The sequence below is a fragment of the Neomonachus schauinslandi genome, chromosome 11 (genome assembly GCF_002201575.2).
Source record: "Neomonachus schauinslandi chromosome 11, ASM220157v2, whole genome shotgun sequence".
Lineage (NCBI taxonomy): Eukaryota > Metazoa > Chordata > Mammalia > Carnivora > Phocidae > Neomonachus > Neomonachus schauinslandi.
The window spans coordinates 3307053-3332328 of NC_058413.1; the positions used below are offsets into that span (position 1 = coordinate 3307053).

Here is a 25276-nt window from a genome sequence, read left to right on the forward strand (position 1 = left end):
GATGCCCGTCAGGTGTCCTGTTCCCGCCACACTCAAGTGTTCGCACGGCGACGGAGACAGTAACACGTCACGGTGCGAGAGGACACGAGTCATGGTTTCGAATGAGAAGAAATGAATGTGTCCTGTGTTTTTAAATAAACTTCTGAAACATTCTGCCAGAGCACAGGGGGTCCTGGATGGGATTGAGGTATCCAGTTGTCCCAAAACACAACTTATACAGACTATGCCTCGACCGCAACCAATGGTTTATGATGCGAAAAACATTTTTGAAGGATATCAAAAGTTAAATAGCAGAAATTTAAAAAAAAACCTCCCCATCTTAGTGAAAATATTGCTTTCTTAATAGCTCATTTGTTAATAAATTAAGAGCAAAGCTTAACTTGTAAAGTAAAATTATCTCCACATTTGGAAGAGTTATCCAGACTACATGGCTCCTACAAACATATTAATTTACTTTATTTATTTACTTACTTATTTTTAAAGATTTTACTTTTAGGTAATCTCTATATCCGACGTGGGGCCCAAACCACAACCCTGAGATCAAGAGTCACACACTCTACCAAGCTGAGCCAGGTTGGTGCCCCCAAATGTAACAATTTACATTTAATGCAAGTTTAAAAATCATTAGACTGTAAACTTACTTCATCAAACCTTCTGTCAGTCCCCATGACCAAAAGGTTGTTAAACTCTCTTTCCAAGACAGCACGAGCCTGAAATCATAACAAAACAACCCCCCTTAGTGATACGCTAAGGATGTTAGCATATCACAGTTATTTTTAAACCAAAACTTAAACAAACAATAACTCAAGGGACGAATGCTGTGAACATCACAGGGTACTTTAAGTCAGGGGTTTTAATGGGGAATGCATTTGCGGGCTTTGGGCGGTGGGACCCGTGAGCTCTTGGGACATTACGTAACAAGTGTGCCGTGGGGGCCGCTGCTGGTGGGGAGCTTGAGGGTACGGGCAGAAGATACACATGTTCTGTAGAAGAATAAAAACATTCCTGATTCTCCAATGAGCCCATGAGTCAAAAAGAAGGACGCAGGGAAATGAGAAACAGAACTCCTGAGACCTGCGTGCGGCACACTTTCGCAAGAGCGTCTCTCTCTCTCTCTCCCCTCTGCCGCTCTACAAGCAGCCGGTGTGGACGCAGGTCTCCCGCAGGTGGTTTATGCCAGGACTCCTGCGTGCACCAGGACATGGAAGGACAGGCAGACACGAGGAGGAGCTAACAAGCACTGTGGGCTCTGAGCCGCCGCATCGTGTTTGAGGCAGGGGAAGAGAGGACTGGCTGGCTGGGGGTTTGGTTACGCTCTCTCTGCATCCACTCAAATGCGGAGCGCAGTGCTGGCTGGAGGGTGGGGTGCGGGCGCAGCGCCGGTCGGAGGGCGGGGTGCGGGCGTGGCCGGCATCACCTGCGTGTTCTGTGTCGGGATCTGCAGCAGGAGCGCCAGGGCGTTGGCATCGAAGGTCTCATCTAAGGCCATCAGCGCGCCGTGAACGCCGCTCTCGATGAGATTGTTGGCGTATTCTTTAAGGCCGATCGATAGGATCCAGCGAATCACTCGATCATTGCTCCAAACTAGCACATCTGCAGACGAGTGAAAACAATGCTCAGAGTGGCTGCAGGAAGCTCGTTTCACCGCGTTCGCCCCATAACACAGGATAAAGATCCACCCGCAGGCCCCGAGCCTCCAGTTCCCGACACAAGACGCAAGCCGCATGGGCCCCGGGGGCGCTGCCAGGTGGGCAGACGGCCTCGGCTGCACTCGCACACCACCGTCCTGGCCCTTGGCTTGTCCAATGGAGACCGTCCTACTGGAACTCACCCTTCGAGTAAACCCTGGAGCAAGGAAGTTATTACACACACCGAGTTTCTAGAGAATAGAAAGCGACGGGGCCCAGGCTTCGGAAACCAAAAGGACACACCAAGAACCTGAACGCCCACCAGGTACGAATGTGCACCGCCTACAGACTTCAGGCCTTCTGAAATACTCTCCTCCCATCAGAGGCATTGGCCCTGGAGCTGGGCACCTTGTGATTCAACGCAAACCCCTCACTTACAATCTCTAAGACTTTCCTGTTGTCGCACTTTAAAAATACAGAAATTGGAAGATATTCTCCAGCGTATTAGGGACTTGGGGGAAGATCTTGTATTTATGCAAAGTAATAAATTATTAAATTTGTTCTAGTAGAGATCTAAAAATAGCCACCCTGTAAAAGTACATCCAGATGATCACCAGTTATTTTCAGAGGCAGCTTTTGTCAACTCTGAAAAGATTTAACATGGAAATACAAAACAAATGGAACAGATTTACGTATCTCATTTCCCACCTCCTTTTCTAGATAAAAGGACAGACACACACACACACACACACACACACACAGCCATAAAATATTTAGAGATCATTACTATATTTATATGTTAAACGTATTATGTGTGTATAGAACATGTATTACAAATGTTAGCTTATGGTTTTTCTTGTGATTTACACTAACTCAATCATGGCTAGACTATCCTTCTAATGGACCATCTCCCCAACCATATTTTTATCTTTAATTTCTGTCTTAATAAAGACAAGAGATGAAAAACAGCACTTAAAGGACTGTGGTTGTAAGGATTACATAAATTAACCTATATGCTTAGAGTTGGTCAATAGGTCTCATCTGCTATTACCATTCTTAGTGATTTCTTTGTACTGAAAATTTGGGGAGATTTTACTTAGAGCTTAATCGTTAACGTCTTATTTCAAAGCAAACTACTACACCTGCTCACTGAGAGGTGTCCTGGGTGGGTGGCTCCCCAGCAGAGAAGAGCATCTGCTGTCTCCTGGCTGATCACCCTTGTCCCCTTACACCCCCGGCCTATTTTCTATCTGAAATACCTCTGCCTGCCCCCTGACGCCAAGAAGAGGCTCCCACCCTGTCTTCAGGGCCCAAATGCCATGTTAACCCTGCGCTGCTCCCTCAGCCACGGGAGCAGAACCACACTGTTCTATTCCGGGCCTCTCAAGGACAGACAGGGCAGTATTTTCCAGACTTCCACCAAGCAGCACATGGTGGGGGCCTGTTCACCTCTAGCTCTGTTGCTATCTAGCGCTGTGTAGCAGCATTTCTGAACAAAAAAGGACATGTGTCGTCACAAGGGGAAATGTCTGAGGTCACAGGAAAAATGCTTACCTTGAGACCCCGACCTTACAGACTGACGTCAGCACAAGGAAATGGGCACAGAGGAGGGTCTTTAGAGGCACACAGTTCATCCCTCCCTCCTCTGTAATGATGCCAGACTAGTTTTCTCCACTTAAAGCCTTTCCTAATTTTTGTTTATTTTATTTATTTTTAATTTCTTTTAAAAATTTTGTTTTTAAGTAATCCCTACACCCAATGTGGGGCTTGAACCTATGATCCTGAGATCAAGAGTCGCAAGCTCCACCAACAGAGCCAGCTGGGCACCCCTTGTGATCTTTTTAACTTATTTTTAATTTTTTTCCTTCCAGTTTTATTTTTTAATAGGCAGTGATTGAACTGTTAGCACCGTGGGAAGCAGAAATATGCTGCATCCATTACACATAATGTACTAGCCTTTTATTTCATTCTGGCTTTCTTCTCTTTTTCTCTCCAGTTCTTTTCGGTCATAATTTAACCTCCGCAGGCACATAATTCCACACTGGAAACTGTTTCTATTACAAAAAAAAAAAAAAAAAAAGTTAGCCGTGGCAACAGTGCAAACTCCCTGAGCTAATTGGTCAGGACCATCCTGTGGGACGCACCTGTGGAAACTGTCGACCATCTTCAGCTGCCCGCGCAGGTCCTTCTTGGTCAGGTGGTCCAGCATGCGTGCGTCCACCAGGCACTCCATGAAGTAGCTGCGGTACTGCGCCAGGCCCAGGCTGGGCAGCCACTCATTGCCAATCCACTCGTGGTTCATGTCCCCGTAGGCGAGGGTCTGGTTGCAATAATTAAGCACATCAGTTCAGAAGAAAAGCCATGGAAGAGGTCACAAGGGTCATTTAAATAATTTTTAAACTGGATCTTCCAATCTGTTACATATTCTCAAAGGCTAAACTAATAACATTGTTTTTTATAATTTCAAAATAATTTGATCTATTTACTCTTAAATTGTTAGTAACATTTTCTACAAAGGGAATTATACCATGAACAGTCTATTACTTATGCTAATGAATTTAACATATTTACCAAAGCACAATAAAACTGGTTACACATTGTCTCTCTGAGCTAGTTTTCATGTATAATGATACAACCACAAAGAACGATCACGGCTCATGAACAAGTTTGAAGGATCAATCCAAGTCTACTCAGTAAAAATATCTCTGGCTGGCTTTCATTTTATTTTTAACATTTTGTTTTCTGTATTTCCTTAATAAAACACGTTAATTTCAAAATCAGGTTTAAAAATGTGAATTAAAACACAAATTGAAAGAAGATGAACACGGTAAGACTGAGAGGAGAGATGGTCAGGAGACCTCCCACCCCTCCCATTGTTTGGTAACGGACTGAGCAGCTGAGCCAAACAACTGGCTTGCATGGACGGAGAAGCCCGGAAGCAGTAGCCTCAACTAACCCACTGGATGTGAGAGAGCACTTCACCCAAAAGCAGCGCACACGGAATATTCTCCAACACAGACAAAGCTCCATGTATGCAAAGAGACTAAAATCCTGCCAAATATATCTCCTCTGACCTCAAGAAAATTAAATTAGAACTCCATAATAAAAGACATCTAGAAAACTCCCAAATATTTGGAATTAGCATACTTCCAAATAACCCACGTGTCAAAAGAAGAAATCACAGGGAAATGGGAAAATATTTTGAACTAAATGAAAATGAACATGCAAGGGACACCTGGCTGGCTCAGTCAGTGGAGCATGCGACTCGATCTCGGGGTTGTGAGATCAAGCCCCACACATTGGGTGTAAAGATTACTTAAAAATAAAATCTTCAAAAAAAAAGAAGAAAGAAAGTGCACACACAATCATGAATTGTGGGACACGGCTTAAGCAGTGTCTTGAAGGAAATTTACAGTATTAAGTACTTATAAATGAAAAAAGGTTATAAATCAATAAAGTAAGGTTCTACCTTTAAAAACTTGAAAAAGAAGAAATGAAATCCACAGCAAGCAGAAGGAAGGAAATAAAAGCAGAAATCAGTGAAACAGAAACAAAAAAAATGACAGAAAATAAAATGATGAAAGTAAAACCTGGACCTTCATAAACATCACTGAAATTGACGGGCCCCTACCCAGAAAGAAGAAAGGTAAATCACCAACATCAAGAATTAAAGAGGGGGCATCAGTACAGACCCTACAGGCACTGAAAGGGTAATATGGGAAAACTGTGGACAGCTGTAAGCAACCTGGACAAAACGGGCAAATTTCATGAAAGACATAATCTATGAGAGCCACTCAGTAAGAAACAGGTAACCCGTACCTGAACTTGAATCTGTAGCTATAAACCACACAAGCACAAACACACATGATGCACATACACTCAATCTCTACTCTAAATGCCTTCACTGGTGAACTCTACCAAACATTTATGAAAAAATTACCAATTCTATAGAAACTATTACAAAAAAATGAAGAAGAAATATCTAACTCATTCTACAAGAGCAGCACTGTCCTGACACCAAAACTGGACACATTTTAAGAAAACTATAGACCAATAAATATCCCTCATAGACACAGAAGCAAATTTTCCTTAACAAAGTATTAGCAAATCAAATTAGTAATAAATTAAAAGAATAAGATGTTAGGACAAGTGGGGTTTATCCCAGGAACATAGGTGGGGTCAATATTTGAATGTCCATAATAGCCAAACTGTGGAAAGAGCCGAGATGCCCTTCAACAGATGAATGGATAAAGAAGATGTGGTCCATAGATAAAATGGACTACTACTCAGCCATCAGAAAGGATGAATACCCAACTTTTGCACCAACATGGATGGGACTGGAGGAGATTATGCTAAGTGAAATAAGTCAAGCAAAGAAAGGCAATTATCATATGGTTTCACTTATTTGTGGAACATAAGGAATAGCATGGAGGACATTAGGAGAAGGAAGGGAAAAATGACGGGGGGAAATTGGAGGGGGAGACGAACCATGAGAGACTATGGACTCCAAGAAAAAAACTGAGGGTTTTAGAGGGGAGGGGGGTAGGGGGATGGGTTAGCCCGGTGATGGGTATTAAGGAGGGCACGTACTGCATGGAGCACTGGGTGTTACACGAAAACAATGAATCATGTAACATGACATCAAAAACTAATGATGTACTGTATGGTGACTAACATAACATAATAAAATTAAAGAAAATCAGAGAAATTCGCTGAATCAAAGGACTAAAATGAAAAACCAGAGATGTGGGAAAGGTGTGTGACCAAATCATTATTCATTGAAATCTTAGCAACCTAGGCACAGACAACAATGGCCTCCCTGATAAAGGGCTTCTACAAAAAATGCAGATCTGACAGCACACTTAGTGGTAAAAGACTGTATGCATTTTCCCTACACTCAGAAACAGAGTTAAGGATATCTGCTCCCACCACTTTCATTCAACACTGTACTAGAACTCTCAGCCACGGTGACAGGGCAAGAAAGAGAAATTAAAGCATGAGTTGGAAAAGAAATAAAACTGTCTTTATTTGTAGATCACTTGATTATCAGTATTAGAAAACAAATACAGAGCGGCTATCTGAACTAAAGTGAGTTTAACAAAGTTGCAGGATGTAATAAGATCGATATATAAAAGTGACCTGTATTTCTAAATACTAGAAATGAGCTGGAAATGGACATTTTAAAAATACCATTTATAATGTCATCAAAACCGATGAAACCCTTTGGGATAAATCTAACAGAATATGTGCCAGATTTGTGCCATGAAAAAGAAATCAATACAAGTACATGCATACACATCCAAACAAAGGTACCGGATGTTCTTCAGTCCAAGAAGGCTAAGTTACAGTCACAGGAATTCTGTAGTTGCCTTACAGAATCCTTGGAAATAGTAACTCTCAACTACCACGATGTTCTGGCTTGAAAATACTACCTCTAATCTATTATTTACACCAAACAAGCTAGAAGAAACGACTCAAATTTCAACAAGAATGCTCAAATTCAATAGAAAAAAACTGTTTCACTACTTTCTCTGAACAACCATGAGTGAGAAAAGCAGCAAACATTTTTAGAAAATTGTCACAATGTCATGTTTTCTCATTCTTTCAAACCTCACTCTCAATATCACACACCTGACACTTAGAGTGTGAATATCCATCACTGCTTTCTTGCCTCTGTTTATGTATTCTTAATTGGACAGAAAATGCAAAGAAATTTCTAAACAGACAATTCCATGGGAGCAGAGCCCTCCTTAATGTTGTTTACTCATCACGTACTCCAGTCCCACTTCTTAAGTGGTCCATAACATGAGCTCCCGAGGGAGCTCAAAGCCAGGAGACCCACACCTCCTGGGCTGCCATCACAGCCTTCTGAAAAAGCACAGGACAGGGATCCCTCTTGGTCAGAGAACACCTGGGCTGCGAGAAACTGCCACTGCACAGGCTCTATTGTTTCCAGCACGGACATGATCACAAATACAATTCTGTAAAATGGGAGGGATGATGGCAGGTGTCAAGAGCAGGCAGCTCGGTTTGCACAGACAGCACACTGATGTTACTTGCTAAGTGAATGCATCGATGACTTGACCACACCTTGTTGTTTTCTTGCCCTGAATGCCCAAGGGCATCTCAAACTCGCCCTTGGTGTTAGAGCCGGTGACTACGTAATAGCACGTGGAAGGCGCACTGTCCGACTTCTGCCCTTCGTTCTCCTCCCATCTAGAAGAGGGATGGAGCAGAAACCGTCCTTGCTTATAATGAAGGCCGATGCTGGCTAATTCTGGTGTCATTGGCATGGCTCATCCTTGTTTATGTTTCCACTGCAAAGAGCAAACGTTCAGCTGGTTTACCTTACAAGTCACGCCCCGATATAGGGAATCTCATACCGGGGTGCTGCCAAAGTTCTCCTTCTTAATGTAAAACACTGATGTTTAAGCAATCATGAAATGCACCCTTTTTAATTCACTGATGGTCATTATTGGCCCTGTAAAGGGATATCTGAGCGGGCTAAATGATTAATGAGGATATTTATCTGGAGTAGTGGCACAGAGTGCCTAAATCAAAGGGCTGGAGAGGGAGCTCACAGAATATTATAGGCACTCTCCTCTTTTGCTTTTTAAAAAAGTGGTAACATCGGTTTGATTTTAGGAGTACAAACAGAGGAAAACAGTGGTTTCAACCATCAACTGGAAATGAGAAAAATTCAGATTTAAGATTAGTTTGATTTTCTTCAGCTGTACCATGATCCTTCTGAGATCCTTGAACATGATGCCATTAGTAAGAGCCTCGGGAAGAACCTCCTGGCCGCGCCCTTGCAGCCTCCGATCTGGCGCTAAAACAGAACAGCAAGTCAGGCAGCAATGGGGCTAGAAGCACAGGTAGGGAACCACTGCTTTTCATCAAGCTGTCTCAAATCAAGGCTGCGAAACAGTCGTGACAGAGCTTTTTGTGAGCTGAAGAGCCAGGAAGCTGAAAATTCGAATGTACGTTTTGCAAGGAGAGGCTTGATTTCTGAGAATCCCACAAGTGAGAAAGCCTCTCGACCAACACAGCAGCAGGGCACCACTTAGTAACCCCTGATACACAGACAGGCGGGGACAGTCCCCGTGCCAACTCTCGTGCTGGGTATGTACCCCAGGAGCTGCCAGAGCCACGGCACACCGTACGACAGCCGTGGGGCTAAACGAAGTAATCTCTGTCACACAGAGTTCACCACCACGGTGCCACATGAGAAAGGTTCAAAATTGTCCATGAGACGTACTCTTTAATCCTATGCTTCACTCTGACTAACGCTTTAAGTCATCAATGATATTCTGCACAAATTAAGATGTTAAAAATGTCAAGAAAAGTCAATTACAAGCTTTCATACTCCAGCTCTTTTGCTGCGGTACATAGAGTGAAGAGTATATTATAGAGAGTCTCCAACCTGAGCCCAGCTTCCCTCCTCATCCTCCTGGTGTTACGAGGTTAGGAATGCAAAAGAACATAACTATTAGTATTGGTGAGCTTAGTGATGCAAGCAAATTAACATTGTAGGGAAGGTGCAGAGTGACTTGAGTGAAAAAGTTAAAAAAAAACAAAAACAAAAGCATCATGCAAAACTCATGCAAAACCAACAATTCCAATTTCTCATGCAAAGAGCCAATTTCCCATGGCAAGCATGTCCATATAAGGAGAAAACTAGGGCCAGAACATGAAGACTGACCGCCAAACTGACGTCTCTCCTTAAAGGAGATAGAAATTAAATCTATTCTAAATAGAGCGAGTCTACCAATTTTAAGGTCCTGAAAAAGAAATCTAAAATAGAATTCCATTTCACACGTTTAACTAATACCTAATGGAAATACTTATCGGAACAATTTAATGTGAAATGACATTTTTGCTTCCCAAGGGAAAGCCGAGAATCGTGCCGTTCGTAGGTGGGGAGCACTGGGGGAGGTGGGCTCGGGGCTGCGACTGACCGTTTGTGACGTGGCTGTGAGCGTTTCCATCTCTTCATGCGTTAACCAGACATTTCCTGTGGTCTAGGGTGACCCCAGTGACCAACCACATCCAGGACAAGGGAAGCAGTAACAAAGAGGAAAGGTGGCAGATACGTAAGCCTCAGGCACATAAAAGGAGCAGGTGGAGGCCAAGGCCATTCTTCTCACCTTTTCATTTTAGATGCCCATATGGAAAATGACAGAACATTAAAACAAGCTCACCCCCTTCATCAAGAATAACCACACCATATGAACACTGTGCTGTCACTAACCCAGGAACAGCCCATAATTCCTAGTGCTTCATTTGCCATGCTTACCACCTGAGGTATGTAAAATATAAAAACAACACATTTTGTACTTCTGAAAACTGTGAATGATTCTCAACTAAGTCTTACTTGATACATTTACAGTCTTACCCGAACAGAGCACAACAAAGAGCACAGTCCCCAGGTCTAGCTTTGGACTGTGGGACAACAGTCCCCAGCAGGTGCTCTGAGGTGACTGGGCCACGCGGACGGGACAACCTTGTCTGGGGAAACCCAAGAGGCAGGGCACAGGGCTGAGTGCGTCCAACAGAATGGCCAGTGACTTCAAGGAGCCAAAATCCTGGCCCCACTGAAGCGCCACCACGGACCTGAGGCCCATCAAGGCGCCGTGCCGGCCGCCGGGCCCCTCCGGGAGCGGGCGCACCCCGTCTCACGGTGCAGTTCCCTGCTTGGGGAGGCTCGCCGTGCCTGTCGCTGACTCCATCCAGGAGCAGCAGCCTTCACTGGACAGTTCATAAAGACTTTGGGAAAACCACCCTACACCTTCATTTCTAGAAAGGTCACTTTAACTGGAAACAACCGGGCAATGAGGACCTGGTCAGATGCTGTGACAGAACATTCCCAGCACAGAGCTCCCTGGGCCGCAGGTAAGAGCACAGACTGACGGTTCATTCCGACTCCTCCCCTAAGAAACAAAGTAAAACAAGCCAGCTGGCAGCCCCTTTCTGTGTAGAGGGGCCGCAAGCCCCGAATTGGGCCCTAACCTGCTGCTCGGAGCAGTACGTCTATGAGGCTCTTCGGTCTCTTCATCGGGTTTTCCCTCAGAGCAGATCAAGAGCAGAGCAGGGACTAAGCCAACGTAAAGAACCCGCACTCTACAGACCAGGGGTTGGCCTGTCTTGTCTCCCAGGAACCATCCAGGTTTGCATTAGGGTACTGCCGCCCACTCCGTGAGTGGGACCCTCCGTAAGGACGGTCGCGATCCTCCCACGTGGAGCAGAACCTCGCGAGCACAGACAAGGCTCGGAGTGCACCTGCAAATTCACAGGCTGCTTTGAGCTCAGAGCCCCCAGGGCCTCTGGCTCCCGGAACGGGCCCAACACGTCCCTCAGTAGAACACTGGTCACAGTGCAAGTGGGGAATCGAAGCTTTCTCCCCTTCACTTTCGGTCAATTCATATTAAATCAGAGATAGTTACTTTTCTACACTTTTAAAAACTTGTATTTCTATATCACAAAGCCACTGCAGCCAAGCGGTTGTAAGAACATTCAGGAAAGGATCTGTGAACCACCCAACCGTCACCAATTAAAAGTTGTCATGTTTCTGAATGCTAAACCTTTAAGTTGGAACACTGGTATGTTTGTAAGAACCGCAGAGGCAACAGAAACAGCAGGTACACTCTTTCTGCAGACACGTACCGTTCTTGAAGTAGGAGGGGCTGACGGACTTGTCAGGGACATGATTTCCTGAATCGCCAGCCTCAGCTTCAGCCTGTGCAGAGGGTTGCTGATGCCGATCTCACGCTGGATCTCCGTGTCCGACAGGGCCGACATGATGGCCCCACTTTTCACATTGGCGCGGCAAGCGGCCACGTACCAGGCGGGCATCCCAACCCACAGCTGGAGACAAGAAGCGTTAAGGCCAGAAGGTTATGCACAGCGCACGGATGGATGAACACACTCACATATGGAACATACTCCACCCAGGAGGAAAAGAAAGATATACCTCTAGCCAAACAACAACGGTCGGTCCATCCCACTGTGCAAAAGGCAAACCTTGTCTCCTGGCTTCCTCGAGCAATTCATGCCTACAAATAACAAGAGATTCAGCATGAAAGACCCACCAGCGCATGCGTATATAAAACAAGCTGAACAGAGCTATTCTCTTTACACATTTCTAAAAGTATCCTCGAGTCATCTCCTGGCAGAGACTTATTGCCAACATTAACAATCCCAGCAGTCTTCATGTCCAAGGAAGGAGAGTCAAGGGACTATCTGAATAACGAGGAAAACTGGGTAGGAGAGGAAGCTGTAGCCGGGAGAGCGAAGAAGCCTCTGTGAGGGCCTCAAGGGTTCCGCATGGACAACAACATCACAGAGTTTCGCACCAGGAATGGTCTGATGTGGCCAGTAAGTCATGGGCCGGGTGCTGGCTGCTTCCAGTCTACAGTGCTATTTAGGTTCATCAGGTACTTAAAAGTTAAGATGCTACGTCATCCTGTGGTTTCACCCCCAGGCTTCATACCCAGAAAATTTAAATCCCAACTATGCATATCAGCGCACACAGGGCAGACCGTGAGAGTCAGATGTCGTCAGGAGCCGACACCCACAGGGTGGCGAGCAGGAAGCATCGGAAATATTCTGTAGGCCTGGCTCTAAGACCCCCCAAACCATGACTTTACCTTATTAGCATCTTTAAAAAGGACTGTCTACTGACAACGTAGTTATGTAAGGGGCAACACAACAATCTTTATGAATCTTATCTTACTTTTTTGTGTTGTGTACTTACAAGGCTTTCTGAAAGACACTAATTCTTCCTAAAAATGAAAAGCCTCCCAGAGAAGGTGGGGTTGGACTGGGGGCGGTTTAACCTACATGCCTGGGCATCCTGAGGCATTTTTCAATCCCTAGGTCACTTTTAGTGTTATTTCTCTTTAATAATTTCTGCAGTCCAGTGAGTCTTTTATTTCTAAAAATATACATAGGCTCTTTGATATATTTAAATATTATTAGACTTTTCCTGAGACTGTGAAATCTATGTAAAATTAAAGCTCAAAATGTTTCACATAAAATTTCAAGTAAGTGTTCCTTTAACCAACCTTGGGTTTCCTTGGAGTAACAGATATTGTAATTATGCAGGAATGATTACATCAGAGAATGCAACAACTCTTTTTGTTCTTTCTTTAAAGGAAGCTCTATGCCCAACATTGGGCTGGAACGCACCACCCTGAGATCAAGAGTCACATGCTCCATCACTGAGCCAGCCAGGTGCCCCAGAAGGCGCCCCAGAAGGCAAAAAATCTTAATAGCTTGAGGGGGAAAAAAAAAAGGCAACCTTTTCTCATTAAAATAAGCAAAGCTATTCATAAACCAAGAAGAAAGAGAGGCCCCCCGGGCTGTGGGCATCCTGCTCCGTGGCCGAACACTGCATAGAAGAGGTCAGAGGAGGGGCCTCTCTGGGTGGAGTAAGTCATCAACGTGCTCAATTAAATGCTGACTTCCGTGTTCTAAGGACAAATTCTCAAAGACAGTGTCTATATTTTACGTGAACACTTACTTAAGCCAAATGAGCCCTACGATCAATACAAGTATTTCCTTGGCCGATGGGCTGGGGAAAGGCCTGTGCTGCCGAAGCGTGGTCAGGTGCTAAGTCCTAAACAGTGTGGCCCAGCCGAGGAGGGGCTCTGCCCCAGGCCAGGAGGCCTCTCAGAGGCCCTGCACTCTCCAAGTCCACTGAACAGTGACCGAACCCAGGACACTCTGCCACACTTTGTCTTTTAATATGAAATAGTTATTCAGGAGCACCTGGCTGGCTCAGTCAGTAGAGCGTACAACCCTTGATCTCAGGGTTGTGAGTTCAAGACCCACATTGGACGTGGAGCCTACATAAAAAAAAAAAAAAAAAAAATCAGAAATAGTTATTTGTTGTAAACAAGGACTATGAATCCCATGACCTGGAGGTTGGTGCACACGATTCTGACTTTACCGGCACCTTCCTCCTGGCAGTGGCCATTTGTGCATGGAAAGCCTTTTCTAGCATGGATGTGCTTTGAGCTCGGGCCCATGGTCCTGCTGAGACTGAGATGAGGCAGTGGAGCCAGGACCATGCAGCAAAGGGATGCAGGAGCCCGCAGGAAGGTGGGGCCCCCGTGGGGTGGCTGAGCCAGGCCTCTGGCTGTGCTCGCCTGCCTCCCCTATCAATGCACGGCGCAGAAGAATGAACAATAACTGGACCCAGGTGGGAACACTGGCATCCCTTCCTTCTCGCAGGGGTGACTGCTCCCCCTCACATGAAGCAGGCCTCCCACGTGAGAGCGGATGACGCAGAGCCCCTGGACACCGCGCCGATGGGGAGGGCATGCCCAGGACGCGAGGGCCAGCTCCACTGCCGTCCTGTCTGTCACCTGTCACAGGTACACACCCCTTCCCCGCCGGATCTAGGGACTGTGTTTCTTTCGCTGGCCACTGGGAACAGCCTACTGCACACAGCCAACTTCCTTCATTTGTGGCTGGTATAAATTAAGCGGCTGTGTAAACTTACGAACTTGCCCGTTTACCCAGAGGGTCACTCTAATGAGTGACAGAACCATCTGGTTTTCTCCTTCTTTACTACGACTACAAAAACAAGCATGATAGATAACAGTTTACTGGAAGGAAATGAGGGATTCTTGTCCAGGTCAATTTCCCAGAAAACAAAACTCTTCTGCCACCAGTTCCAGAGCCTCAAACACAACACGTGAGGTGGTGGGACTCTGAAATGTCCAGCGCTTCTCTGCACCTAACTCTGTGCTGAAGAACCTGGGTTACGAGCCAGTCTCCTGGAGGGGTGAGAAGACTCGTCTGGCTTCTGCTGTCATTTACTTCCTTCCTCCGCTTTCGGACGCCGCATTCCCCGCTGTGGCTGTGTCCTCCTCGGTGTATGACCTGGGAGCCCAACCGGAGGGGCTGCCCCCTCTGCGGAGGAAGATGGAGGAGCCCTGCACCTGCCACAGGGATGCCAGTGTTCCCACCTGGGTCCCATTGGTGTTCACTGACAGGGGAGGCCCTTGAGCATGGGCAGAGGCCTGGCTCAGCCACCCCACGGGGGCTGCAGGGTGACTTAGTTGCGACCTGATTTCCCTCTAGACCCACACACCTGATTTTCCAAACGCCTGTTCTAACAGTAAACTGATGCGGAACACCAAGCCTTACAATGAGAGTTGCAGGAGAAAGACATTTAGAAATCTGCTCAGTCCTGTGGGGAGCAGGCGTACGTATGTGAGAAGTCACATAACCTAGGACAGATGACACGTGTTTTTAGAATTAGGACATAAATACGACAGTAAAGTCGCCTTTCCTAACAAGAAGCATGTGAGCCTTTGCTCATCAAATACGGTATGACAACAGGCATCGTGCCTCATCTTTTTTTGTTTGTTTTAAAGATTTTATTTACTTGACAGAGAGAGAGACAGCGAGAGAGGGAACCCAAGCAGGGGGAGTGGGAGAGGGAGAAGCAGGCTCCCCGCTGAGCAGGGAGCCCGATGCGGGGCTCGATCCCAGGACCCTGGGACCATGACCTGAGCCGAAGGCAGATGCTTAATGACTTAGACACCCAGGCGCCCCGTGCCTCATCTTTCTGAGACCGGCAGCTCGGATGCAGGCGTATGGGGCCCTACCCACCCCCCCCCCACGGTTCTGCCAGCCACACAGAGCACCGCTCTCAAAAACCCGAAAATAACTTCTGACTCCCGAAAAACTTAACTACTCATAGCCTACTGCTGACTGGAACTGTTATCAATAACAAACAGTTAACACACATTTTATATGTTATATGTATTATAGGCTGCATTCTTTAACAAATTAAGCTAAAGAAAAGGTTATTAAAAAATCATAAAGAAAATATACCTACAGTGCTATACCGTGTTTATATGTACTGCATCTAAGTGGACCTGCGCAATTCAAACCCGTGTTGTTCAAGGTCAGTTGTACATTCTACAACTTGCCATGCATGACAACAGAGCATGGAGTATGACCCACCCTTAGGTACTCAGTTATAGCTATGGTAACACAGAACCAAATCCATCAATTTGAATGTCTCAGCTCCAGAAAAACCTACATACACACACACACACACACACACATGTGCACACGCACATGCAGTGTGAAATTTAATCACATGCTGGGGCAAGTAACTCCATAAAGGCTGTCCTCATATGGCTAAGTACTTTAGCATACCTCCTGACAGTGACAAAATAAATGCAGGAAACAGAGGAAACGTTTGGCCAATTTATGCTCCTATGTGAAATACACATTTCTGGGAGCAGTGGGGTGGGAGAGCCAGAGGGCACTGCCCCAAACCTTACTGTTTTCATTACAGAAAATATAAGATGTGAAATAAAACACATCAGCAAAATCTAAGGGACAGAATTTTCCTAGCGTGGTTCCAGGAGCAAAAGGCCTAGCTTCAATATTAAATTTCACACAGCCAAATGGCAACTCCCCAAGATATTTTAAAACATTTTTATACAGTTCAAAGATAGCAACATTCAGATCAGACCACTGTTAAGCGGTTTCTACAAATTTCCATTCCCAGAGAACCAAAACACTGAGTATTCCTACGGTACTGTGAGCAACAACAAAAATAATAGCATTTCACCTGAAACAGAATCCACGGTATGTCAGTCAAGATCATTTTTATGACTTCTGAAAAGAAAACTAAAATGAGGCACATTTCACCAAAGAGAAACCAGCTGGCAGCTCTGGGGGCTAAAGGGGAGCCAGCCTCTAGCAGAGAGGGTCCCGTGGGCTCAGGCGGGACGTGCGGCCCAGGCTCCAAACCAGTGCTGGCTCTCGGGGCAGCCGACGCCTTTCCCGTTCTCAGGTTTATCTCAGAGCCCACCACGTCCTGCCTCTTGCCATTGGCCCCATCCTCCTCCCTGGGCTCACGTCCTGCTCCTCCCCGCTAGACTACACACCGCCTTCCTCTGTTGAAGAGCATCAGTTTTATTTTTCAGTTGTCAGATCACTGAGATATGGTCCCAGCTTGTCCAGTTCATCCACTTAACTCTGGTTTGGGACATGGTGAGCCAACACACAACGTGCTCTGGATCAGAAAGTCCCAGAGAAACATGTCAGCACTGTGTCTTCGCGCCCCTATCCCGAGGCATCACACCACCAGAGATCCTCGGCAGGAAACTGTCCCCACTGTTATCACTCGTTTCCAGAGTCAAGACAATTTAGAACTGACATGTAAAAATAGACTACAAAACTGAAAATCTATTTAAGATAAAAACTCAGACTCTCCTGGGGAAGGAAAGAAGGACAACACAGTGAGGATTTCCTGACAGATGACTGGTACGAACAGCAAATTCTGCATGCTGGTGGCCGAGTCTTCACAGTGGCTCTAGTCCTACGGACAGTCAGACGTACACTTAGTGCATCTTGTGTGGAAAGTACTGCGTGCGTATTTACAAAGACACAGACGTGTATCTCGTGCTCCCGAAAGCAAGGGAGGTAAGTGCCCCCCTTGCTCCCACGTACAGAGGAGAAAGCGGAAGCGCCCAGAGCCCCAAGGCGGGCCGGGGCCAGAGCCGGGATTCAGAGTCAAGTGCTGCGAGGCCAAGCCCCGAGTGCAGACCTCGACGCGCTAAGACAATTCCCAAGGTGGGCCGGGAACCCATGTTTGAGTCCTTTCAAAACTTCCTAAGTGCTCTACCACCTCCAGGAGGTACCGTTTAATAAAGGCCTCAGGTGCATCTTTTTGGACACGCTACACTCAGCTGGACGGCACGTTTAATAAATAACTGTTGGTTAAAAATCAGGTGCAACTGACAGCCACTCAGTGAGATGACAAATAAAAAATGCTTACTTTTTTTGAAGTTTACGATTTTTTTCGGCCTGTCCTCCCAATTTGCTGAGCCCCAGGGCATCCTGAGAGGAGTTTTCTGTCTCTGAAGCAGCAGCTGTGGGGAAGCAGAGGGACTGAAGCACCGAGAGGAACGGACGCGGCCCCGCGCGGGCTCCCCCCGTCAGGGGGGGCGCGTCCCCAGGCGGAGCGCGAGCAGTTCCGAGCGCGCCTCTGCCCGGGCAGCCGGCTCACGGAAGTGCCCGCGCTCGCCCCAGCGGGCACGCCTGCGCCACCAACCTGGTCCCGTGGGCTCCTTGCCAGCGTGGCCGGGACGGCCTTTCTCTTTCTTGCCGAACAACCGGCCAATCGAAGACTTGATGCCCTTCTTCTTGGGGGCTTTGTGCAGCGAGTCCTGGCTACTGTTGCTGCTGCTGGGGTTGCTCACGGGGCCATCCTGTGAGCCTGTGGAGCTTGGGGACAGGAAAGGATCTTGAACAAGCGCTCAGCACAGCACACCATCCCACACACGTGACCTAGAACACTCGGCGTTTTTAATATTCCTTCATGCTTCATGGCCAAACGTGAGGTCTCGCCTTCACAGAGTGCGTGAGAAGCACAAGCTGCCGTCAGCACTCCCCGGGGGGGCTGTCCCCAGGAGGCTGACACCGTCTCCTTCCCAGGGAGGCTGCGGCGCCAAGCCAAAGGGGCCGAGAGCTTGGGAAGGCGCTCCTACAGACGCTGGCCCTCCGCCCCTCGGGAGCCCTGAGCTCCTCCCCGAGCAGGCCCTTCCCGGCAGCCAGCGAAGGTGGGAGCAGGGCCACGGCACAGAGGCGCACACAGCCCTCACTGAGCACCGCCTGGCGTGGAACAGAAACGCAAATGGTGCTGGTCTGGAATGGGGTGCATGAGCAACAGAGCGTCTACGGAGTGGCCTGGGTGTGAGCACAGGGCAGGGCTCTTGGACGGCCCGGAAGGGCACAGAGCGCCGCCGACAGAAGGAACCGTCGGGAGCCCACGCTGGCACAGCTCCCTCAGGAAGGGAAAGTTCTCCACAGTCAGTGTGCAGACTCTGAAAACGTGAAGTTGTCCTAAAAGCGCTGACACCATTTAGCCCCTTTCTTTCCAAACTGACTTTTGCGCAAACAGCCATGCGTCTTCTGCCCGATCCCCACACGGCTCCCCGAGCTCCCGCGGGCATCCCAAGAACATCATTCACGTAAACTCCACTCAATTCACTGGTATTTCTTTAAAATCATTGTTCTGACCTTTTTTTCTCCCCCAAGAAAAGATCAAGGATTTCTTAAAACTGCCAACTAGCACTGGAGAGTGTTTCCCGTGGGGTGCGCAGCGCCCGCGCGCGCCTTACTTTCTGACGTCCCTGATGTCCTCGTGGCTGACCGTGTGCAGCGCTCCTTTGTGCAGCCTGTCTAAGCGGAGGGATCTTGGGGAGGAAGGGGGGGACGTTTCACATTTTATCGTTGCCTTGTCATCTCGTACCTCTTCGCGGGAAGCCGGCAGCTGTGGGGCAGACAGGGAGACCAGTTAGCGACACTCCACCACAGAACAATCGCGAAGGCTCTAAACTGTAGCCGTAACCTTATTTGAAAACCTCGGGGTGTACAAAAAGCCTCACGTTAGCCTGAGGCTGTGCTACGGGGTGGTCCAGTTTACAAGCAGCAGCCCGTGGACACCCCCGCCCACCTGCATGTGAGTGTAGGGCGCCCCTCTTCCCGAGCCTCCTGGCAGCCTGCGGCTCACCCTCCCCGGAACCCTGCGCTGCCCACCGCGAGGACAGCCACTGAAGGGGATGGCAGAGACCGGGGCCATGCCCCCAACCCCATCACTATAAACTGGGCCCTCAGGAGCTCTCCCTGATGGAGTGCTGAGAAGGAACGCGTTTATCCCCTGATGCCATTCAAAACAAGCACCGGCGAGTGCAGAACCCTCTCGTGCAAAACTGTCCACAGCTTATTGTTTTGGGGGGAAAAGGAAATAGCCTGTACCATAATCCATCAATTCTAGTAATGATGCAAGCCGTGGAGTCCCTAAGGTCAATTTCAAAGTGAACAGGCACCCCCCTTCCACCCCACACAGGTGTCTGGCCCACGTCTCTCAGTGACGTTATAACCTGAGGATGGATGTGTTCCACAGGGCAGGGATGAAGTGGCCCTAGGCTGCCATCACGACAAGATGACCCCCTTCAGAGTCCCCGTGTTACTTGCCGTGCTGCATCTGTGCAGCCTCGGGCAGGAGGGCGGGGCCACAGCGTGGCCCGCGCTTTAACCCCACCGGGCAGGTCTCACTCACAGATCTGGGCTTTGTGGCTGGCTAAGGCAGGGCTGGGTCTCATGAGACATGCGTGGCAGACCCCTGTATGAACAGTGAGACTGGGGCAGCCGTGGTGCTCTGTGACAGGACCTCGGCAGCTGCGCAGGGGCTTGGGGACACCCGTGTGCATTAGCGCCGAGTGGAGCTGAGCTCAGGTAGGACACAACTGTAACCAATGGCTGGATAGTCCTTCATCCTTCCCTGATCTCCCATCACCGTCATCAGACAACAAAAGGTTATGTTAACTGGTTAGAAATTATCAACATAAAATTTAACAGGGACAGATTTCAGTAACAGGGATAGATTTCAAATCCAGGTTAAAGCAATGATTTGTAAAAAAAATAACAAAAAAGAACAGGATGGGGGAGCAACACTTGGGGCTGTGCTGACAATGAGGTCAGCAGAGACACAGTTCCAAGTGCTAGCCTGCCCTGTGCCGCAGCCCGGGCCACACGGCAAGCCCCAGCCAGGCCTGCCCTTCCCCTGCGCTCCCGGGGGAAGTGCACCCCGCCCAGCACTGGGGCCACCAGACTTGCGCCTATGGCTGCTGCAGCCTCAACTAGAAGGGGAGTCTCCACGAGAGCTGGGACTTAGCTCAGCACGCACCAGCGCCAAGCACGAGGAGGAAAAGCAGGAGGAGGAGGGGGGCACGGTGCACGGCACGTGCTGGCCCTGTCCGTGCCGACCCGGCACTCTGCATGTGCACCTGCTTTCATCCCCCCAAAACCTCCAAACAATGCCCCTCCAAGAAGCAGTCCGCGAGCTCAAGTGACCACAAGCAACAGGAGCGGCCGTCCCGCCTGGGTTCAGGAGCACGCCCCTTCTTTCACTGAGAAAGTCCTGCTCCCAAGAAAACTGCAGAGCCAAAAGCTAACAGACTCAGGCTGTGCTGGGCCCCGCTCTGCTGTGGGCTCCCGGTCTCTGCGGACGGTGTTTACAAAGGCGTAGTCTGCGGCCGGCCTGAGGAACAGGATCCCCTGGTCCTCCTCACGTAACCGGAGAGCAAACCAGGGCACCCAGAGGGTGAAGAGCACACCCGGGTCACAAGACAGTCAGTGACAGAGCTGGAGCTTGAACCCAGGAGTTTCACTAAATGGCCACACCGGTCTGCGCAGCGGAGGGGCTCCCCCGGCCGCCGCCCAGCTCCTAGCACCGAGCCCCCGACCTAGCAGAGGCGCCGCCCTGTCAGTGCACGGCCAGGCGGGGTTGGGGTGGGGGTACACACAGTCCAGGGAGCAAAGCACAACAGTTACGAGGAAGACACTCTGGTCAAGGGATCTGTCCCCTGAGGAGTTGTACTTCCTCTGAAAATGGGGAGACCCGCCCCACGGTCATGTGTACAGAGGAGAAGCCCCGAGGCCCGTGCGGGAGGCGAGCAGACAAATCCGTTACCGCACCGCGGCCTCAGGCCCCGGTCTCCGCACCTGGGAAATGGGGTCACAACATAACCTGTGCCTCACGGGGATGCGTGCAAGGGTCAGGAACAGGCTCATAAAGCACTCAGCGCAGCGCCGGGCATACAGCAGGGGCTCACTGCTGCTGGCTATGATGGTGGTGCCCAGCTCTAAAATCTATGGCTCTGCTTCCATAATTTCTCTTTTTGAAAACGATTATGTCTGGGGCGCCTGAGAGGTTCAGTCAGTTAAGCGTCTGCCTTCGGCTCAGGTCATGATCCCGGGGTCCTGGGATTGAGCCCCACATCCGGCTCCCTGCTCGGTGGGGAGTCTGCTTCTCCTTCTCCCTCTGCCTGCCTCTCCCCCTGCTCGTGCTCTCTCTCTCTGACAAATAAATAAAATCTTAAAAAACCAAACTATGGTGTCTGGTCTAACTAAGTATACAGCGAGCAGACACCCGTGAGAGAAAGGAGAGCGCCCCCGTCTGTCGCGGTGCTGTGGGAAGACCAGCTCGGCTCACGAGGGCGACCGCCACGCACTCCCTCGGACGCACGTGCTGTGCGCTGCACTAGGGCGCGCTCCTGGGGAGTGAGGGGCACTCTTCCATGTCACAGACAAACAGAGGAATGTTCAGCTACTGAAAATTTTACCTTTCTACGATGTTTCCTTAAATCACTAGGCTGATAGAGGCATGCAAAGAAATGAAGAGAAATCAGATTTACTGCACACGCTGAAGTTAGAAATTCAAGGACCAGAACAGGCAAATATATTAAAAAAAGAAAAACAGGACAGATATAAGTGAGATAAAACTTGTTCAGGAACGACATAACTGGAAATAGAACTTCTTCTTACGACAAATTTAAACATAATAGGTTATTCAAGATTTACTAGAGAAATGCTATAAATTATTACGTGGGGAGATAAATTCCATTTTAACACACACAACTGATTAAAATACGGCATTTTGCGTAATACAGGGACCGAACAGCTGTGTTCTAAACTCTTCTTGAGTCTGTTTTCCTTACTGAAAACCATGCTGCACTTTTATAGTATCAACCTCCTGATGCCGAAGTTCCCGCATACCTACTCCAGCACCCAGCAAACCTGCTCTGGGGAATGACCTGCGGGACGGTAATGTCAAATCCTCACCTGGAACTGATTTAAACCTTTCCAAAAATAAGTGCATTGTTTAAAGCAGAGTGCCCCGTGCGGATCTGTAAGAACAGGCACCAGCCTAACAGCACGTGGCACCTCTACCTTCTATGACTCTGTACGACGTGAAAACCAGTCTGTGAAGGCAGAAAGTACACATGCCGGTAAGTTGATGAGATTTCCAGCTGAATACAAGCATCAAAACCAGAACGTAGGGCGCGCCTGGGTGGCTCAGTCGTTAAGCATCTGCCTTCGGCTCAGGTCGTGATCCCAGGGTCCCAGGATCGAGTCCTGCATCGGGCTCCCTGCTCAGCGGGAAGCCTGCTTCTCCCTCTCCCATTCCCCCTGCTTGTGTTCCTGCTCTCGCTATCTCTGTCAAATAAATAAAATCTTTAAAAAAAAAAAAAAACCCAGAACGTACGCCGTTTGTGTCAGGCTTCCATTAATCTATGCTTAGCGCCTTAGTTTTTTATGTTCGAAACACTTACGAGTTACATATCTCCTACATAGCTCTGAGTAAAAACACTCCTGATTCACCTGTATCATGCCCTTTTCCACATCTATAAAACAGTGACACACTAATTAAAACGTTATCACTACGGGGGGAAGGAAAAACCCCACTATTTAATGAGAAACGAAGATCAGGCAGAAACCACACTAATGAGCCACGACTGACCACACACACACACCATGGACCACAGAGTCCCTGCCACCTGCGCATGTTGTGGAGGGCATTACGGCAAGGGGCCGGATGAACCAAATACTGGCTGGGGCAGGAGGCTGAGGTCTGCACTCACAGTGAGAAACCAAAGGATGAGACAGGACACCGAAACCAGCCACAGAAGCAGATACACTGTCGGCCAGCATACACAGAATCACAAAAACGGGAGAAAAAATAAACACAACTATTCTTTATAACTACTCTTACAAACTCTCTGGAAGGAAGCATGAAAGCACAAAACCATCAAACAGTTGAAAATATTAGTTAATTAGCTAATGATGTGAATTATAAAAATAGCACGTCGGAATACCACAAAACCGACTCGCTACCGCTCCAGATGCCGCTACAGTGATTCGTGGCTGATTTAATTACATGCTGGCAACCAATACGGCTAAAAACAAGAATGGACAGGAAAGATCCTGACAGACAGAAGTGCAGTTGAAAAGCAGAATGCTGAAAACATGAGTTTGTGTGGGAAGCCAACGTGCTCATAAAACCTAAGCTACACACACAGGGAAGTTATAAAACATTCTCTAGAGCTGCACACTTGTCACGGAAAACCGTAGGGTCACTGCATTTCCAGACCCTGACGAGCGAGGACAGCCCAGGCCTCTGCAGGAAGCCGTGCAGGCGTGCGGCTTGCGCTGGGGCCGTCCTGGCCTCACACACACAGCTGGTGTCAAGCATGCGGTCGAGCGCATCATCAAGAGAACCAATTTAAGCTTTATTTTTTTGACTGTGCGTCCTGTACCCTCCAGTTAGGCATCTCTAATGCAGAGGACAGCAGTGACTCCCTCTGTAAGTTTTCTACACACTACGAAGACTATCTGCGTTGACTTTTATGAAACCATCTATTCCTAGAAGAATATTCCCCCTCGAGCTGCACGGGCCCACGGTTACACAAATAAAAACTCTGATGAGTTCATGATGACATGCTACACCAGTCAACCAAACAATACAATTAACTTGTCCCTGTGCTATTGCTGAATGATTAAACACTAGCCAGTTTAAAATATCTTGAACCGGAAGGCCTCGTGGCGCAACGGTAGCGCGTCTGACTCCAGATCAGAAGGTTGCATGTTCATAAAATATCTTGAACCTGGGGCGCCTGGGTGGCTCAGTCATTAAGCGTCTGCCTTCGGCTCAGGTCATGATCCCGGGGTCCTGGGATCGAGCCCCGCATCGGGCTCCCTGCTTGGCGGGAAGCCTGCTTCTCCCTCTCCCTCTCCCCCTGCTTGTGTTCTCTTTTTCGCTGTGTCTCTCTCTGCCAAATAAATAAATAAAATCTTTAAAAAAAAAAAAACAAAAAACCTTGAACCTTTGAGCGTAACAAATGAACCTGATTTCTTTCTGGGTAAAAAACCAGACCAAAGCGTATCTGTCGAGTCTGAGACAGAAGTCAGGGGCTGGGGTGGGGAGTGCATCAGCCAGAAGAGTTGGCAAATACTCACTAGAGTCATGACCCCCAGTCTGTCCACCTCCCTGGCGGGGCTGTGCGGGCCCCTTCGCGGGGTGGAGCGCCCGCTGTGCGGAGGGGAGGGGCCTGTGAGCGTGGACGTGGGATGTGGGGGGGCGGTGCCCACCGATCTGAACCGACCCGGGCTCTCTAAAGTGCCGCTGCCCACTCGGCTCTCAATCTCCTCTGCCCGCTGCTCCGTGCTCTCCTTCTCTTCTTGTATCAGCCTAGAACAAAAGTGCACAGTCAGCCTGGTTCCACCAGCAAACACATGACTGCATTTGCCCAACAAATCTCTGCTTGCTTCGACCATATTCCCATCAACAGACTCCAGAAACACTCGCACCAACGCTAACTTACCTTCTTAGTAGACTCGATTTTAGAACACCACGAAGTAAACCTTCCACTGAGTCCTACAAAGTTGCTTCCCATCATTTACGTCTGATTTTACTTATGCACACTGAAATTCTGATGAGGGCCTGCTGGCAACTCTCTTCCTGAACAATGGGCTATGTGAATCTTACAATTCTTAGAGCAAAGCTGCATGTTTATAGATCAAATTCTTCAACTGGAAATCGGGAACCCTGACATAATTGAAGAACCAATCCATGATGCAACTGGGAATTCCCAAACACTTAGGTGTCTAGATCAGATGAAAAGGTGGAGTGATTTTTTTTAAGGCTGAATTCAAACTAAAGTCTTATTTGATGGAATTTTCAGCCAGCCTCCTCTGAGTTTCTGGATTCACATCAACCATTGTCTGCTAATTTGGAACTCGAGGTGAACACTCTTCTCCCCTGGTTAACT

At 48.2% G+C, this 25276-nt stretch overlaps 1 protein-coding gene across 2 annotated transcripts in view; it reads right to left on the reverse strand.

The window, feature by feature from the left end:
- PPFIA1 (PTPRF interacting protein alpha 1) overlaps nucleotides 1-25276 on the reverse strand; it is a 91505-nt gene that overhangs the window by 5750 nt on the left and 60479 nt on the right. The window contains exons 17-29 of one of the 2 annotated variants that reach the window (XM_044919746.1): nucleotides 24465-24696; nucleotides 21791-21820; nucleotides 18785-18936; nucleotides 17716-17888; nucleotides 17440-17533; nucleotides 11599-11680; nucleotides 11292-11492; nucleotides 9587-9649; nucleotides 9052-9078; nucleotides 3773-3948; nucleotides 3585-3682; nucleotides 1418-1593; nucleotides 642-710 (exon numbers count right to left, since the gene is read on the reverse strand). In XM_044919746.1, coding sequence (XP_044775681.1) covers nucleotides 642-710; nucleotides 1418-1593; nucleotides 3585-3682; nucleotides 3773-3948; nucleotides 9052-9078; nucleotides 9587-9649; nucleotides 11292-11492; nucleotides 11599-11680; nucleotides 17440-17533; nucleotides 17716-17888; nucleotides 18785-18936; nucleotides 21791-21820; nucleotides 24465-24696 — 1573 coding nt within the window. The remainder of the gene's footprint in view (nucleotides 1-641; nucleotides 711-1417; nucleotides 1594-3584; nucleotides 3683-3772; nucleotides 3949-9051; nucleotides 9079-9586; nucleotides 9650-11291; nucleotides 11493-11598; nucleotides 11681-17439; nucleotides 17534-17715; nucleotides 17889-18784; nucleotides 18937-21790; nucleotides 21821-24464; nucleotides 24697-25276) is intronic. The other variant, XM_021685600.1, reaches the window with a different exon arrangement.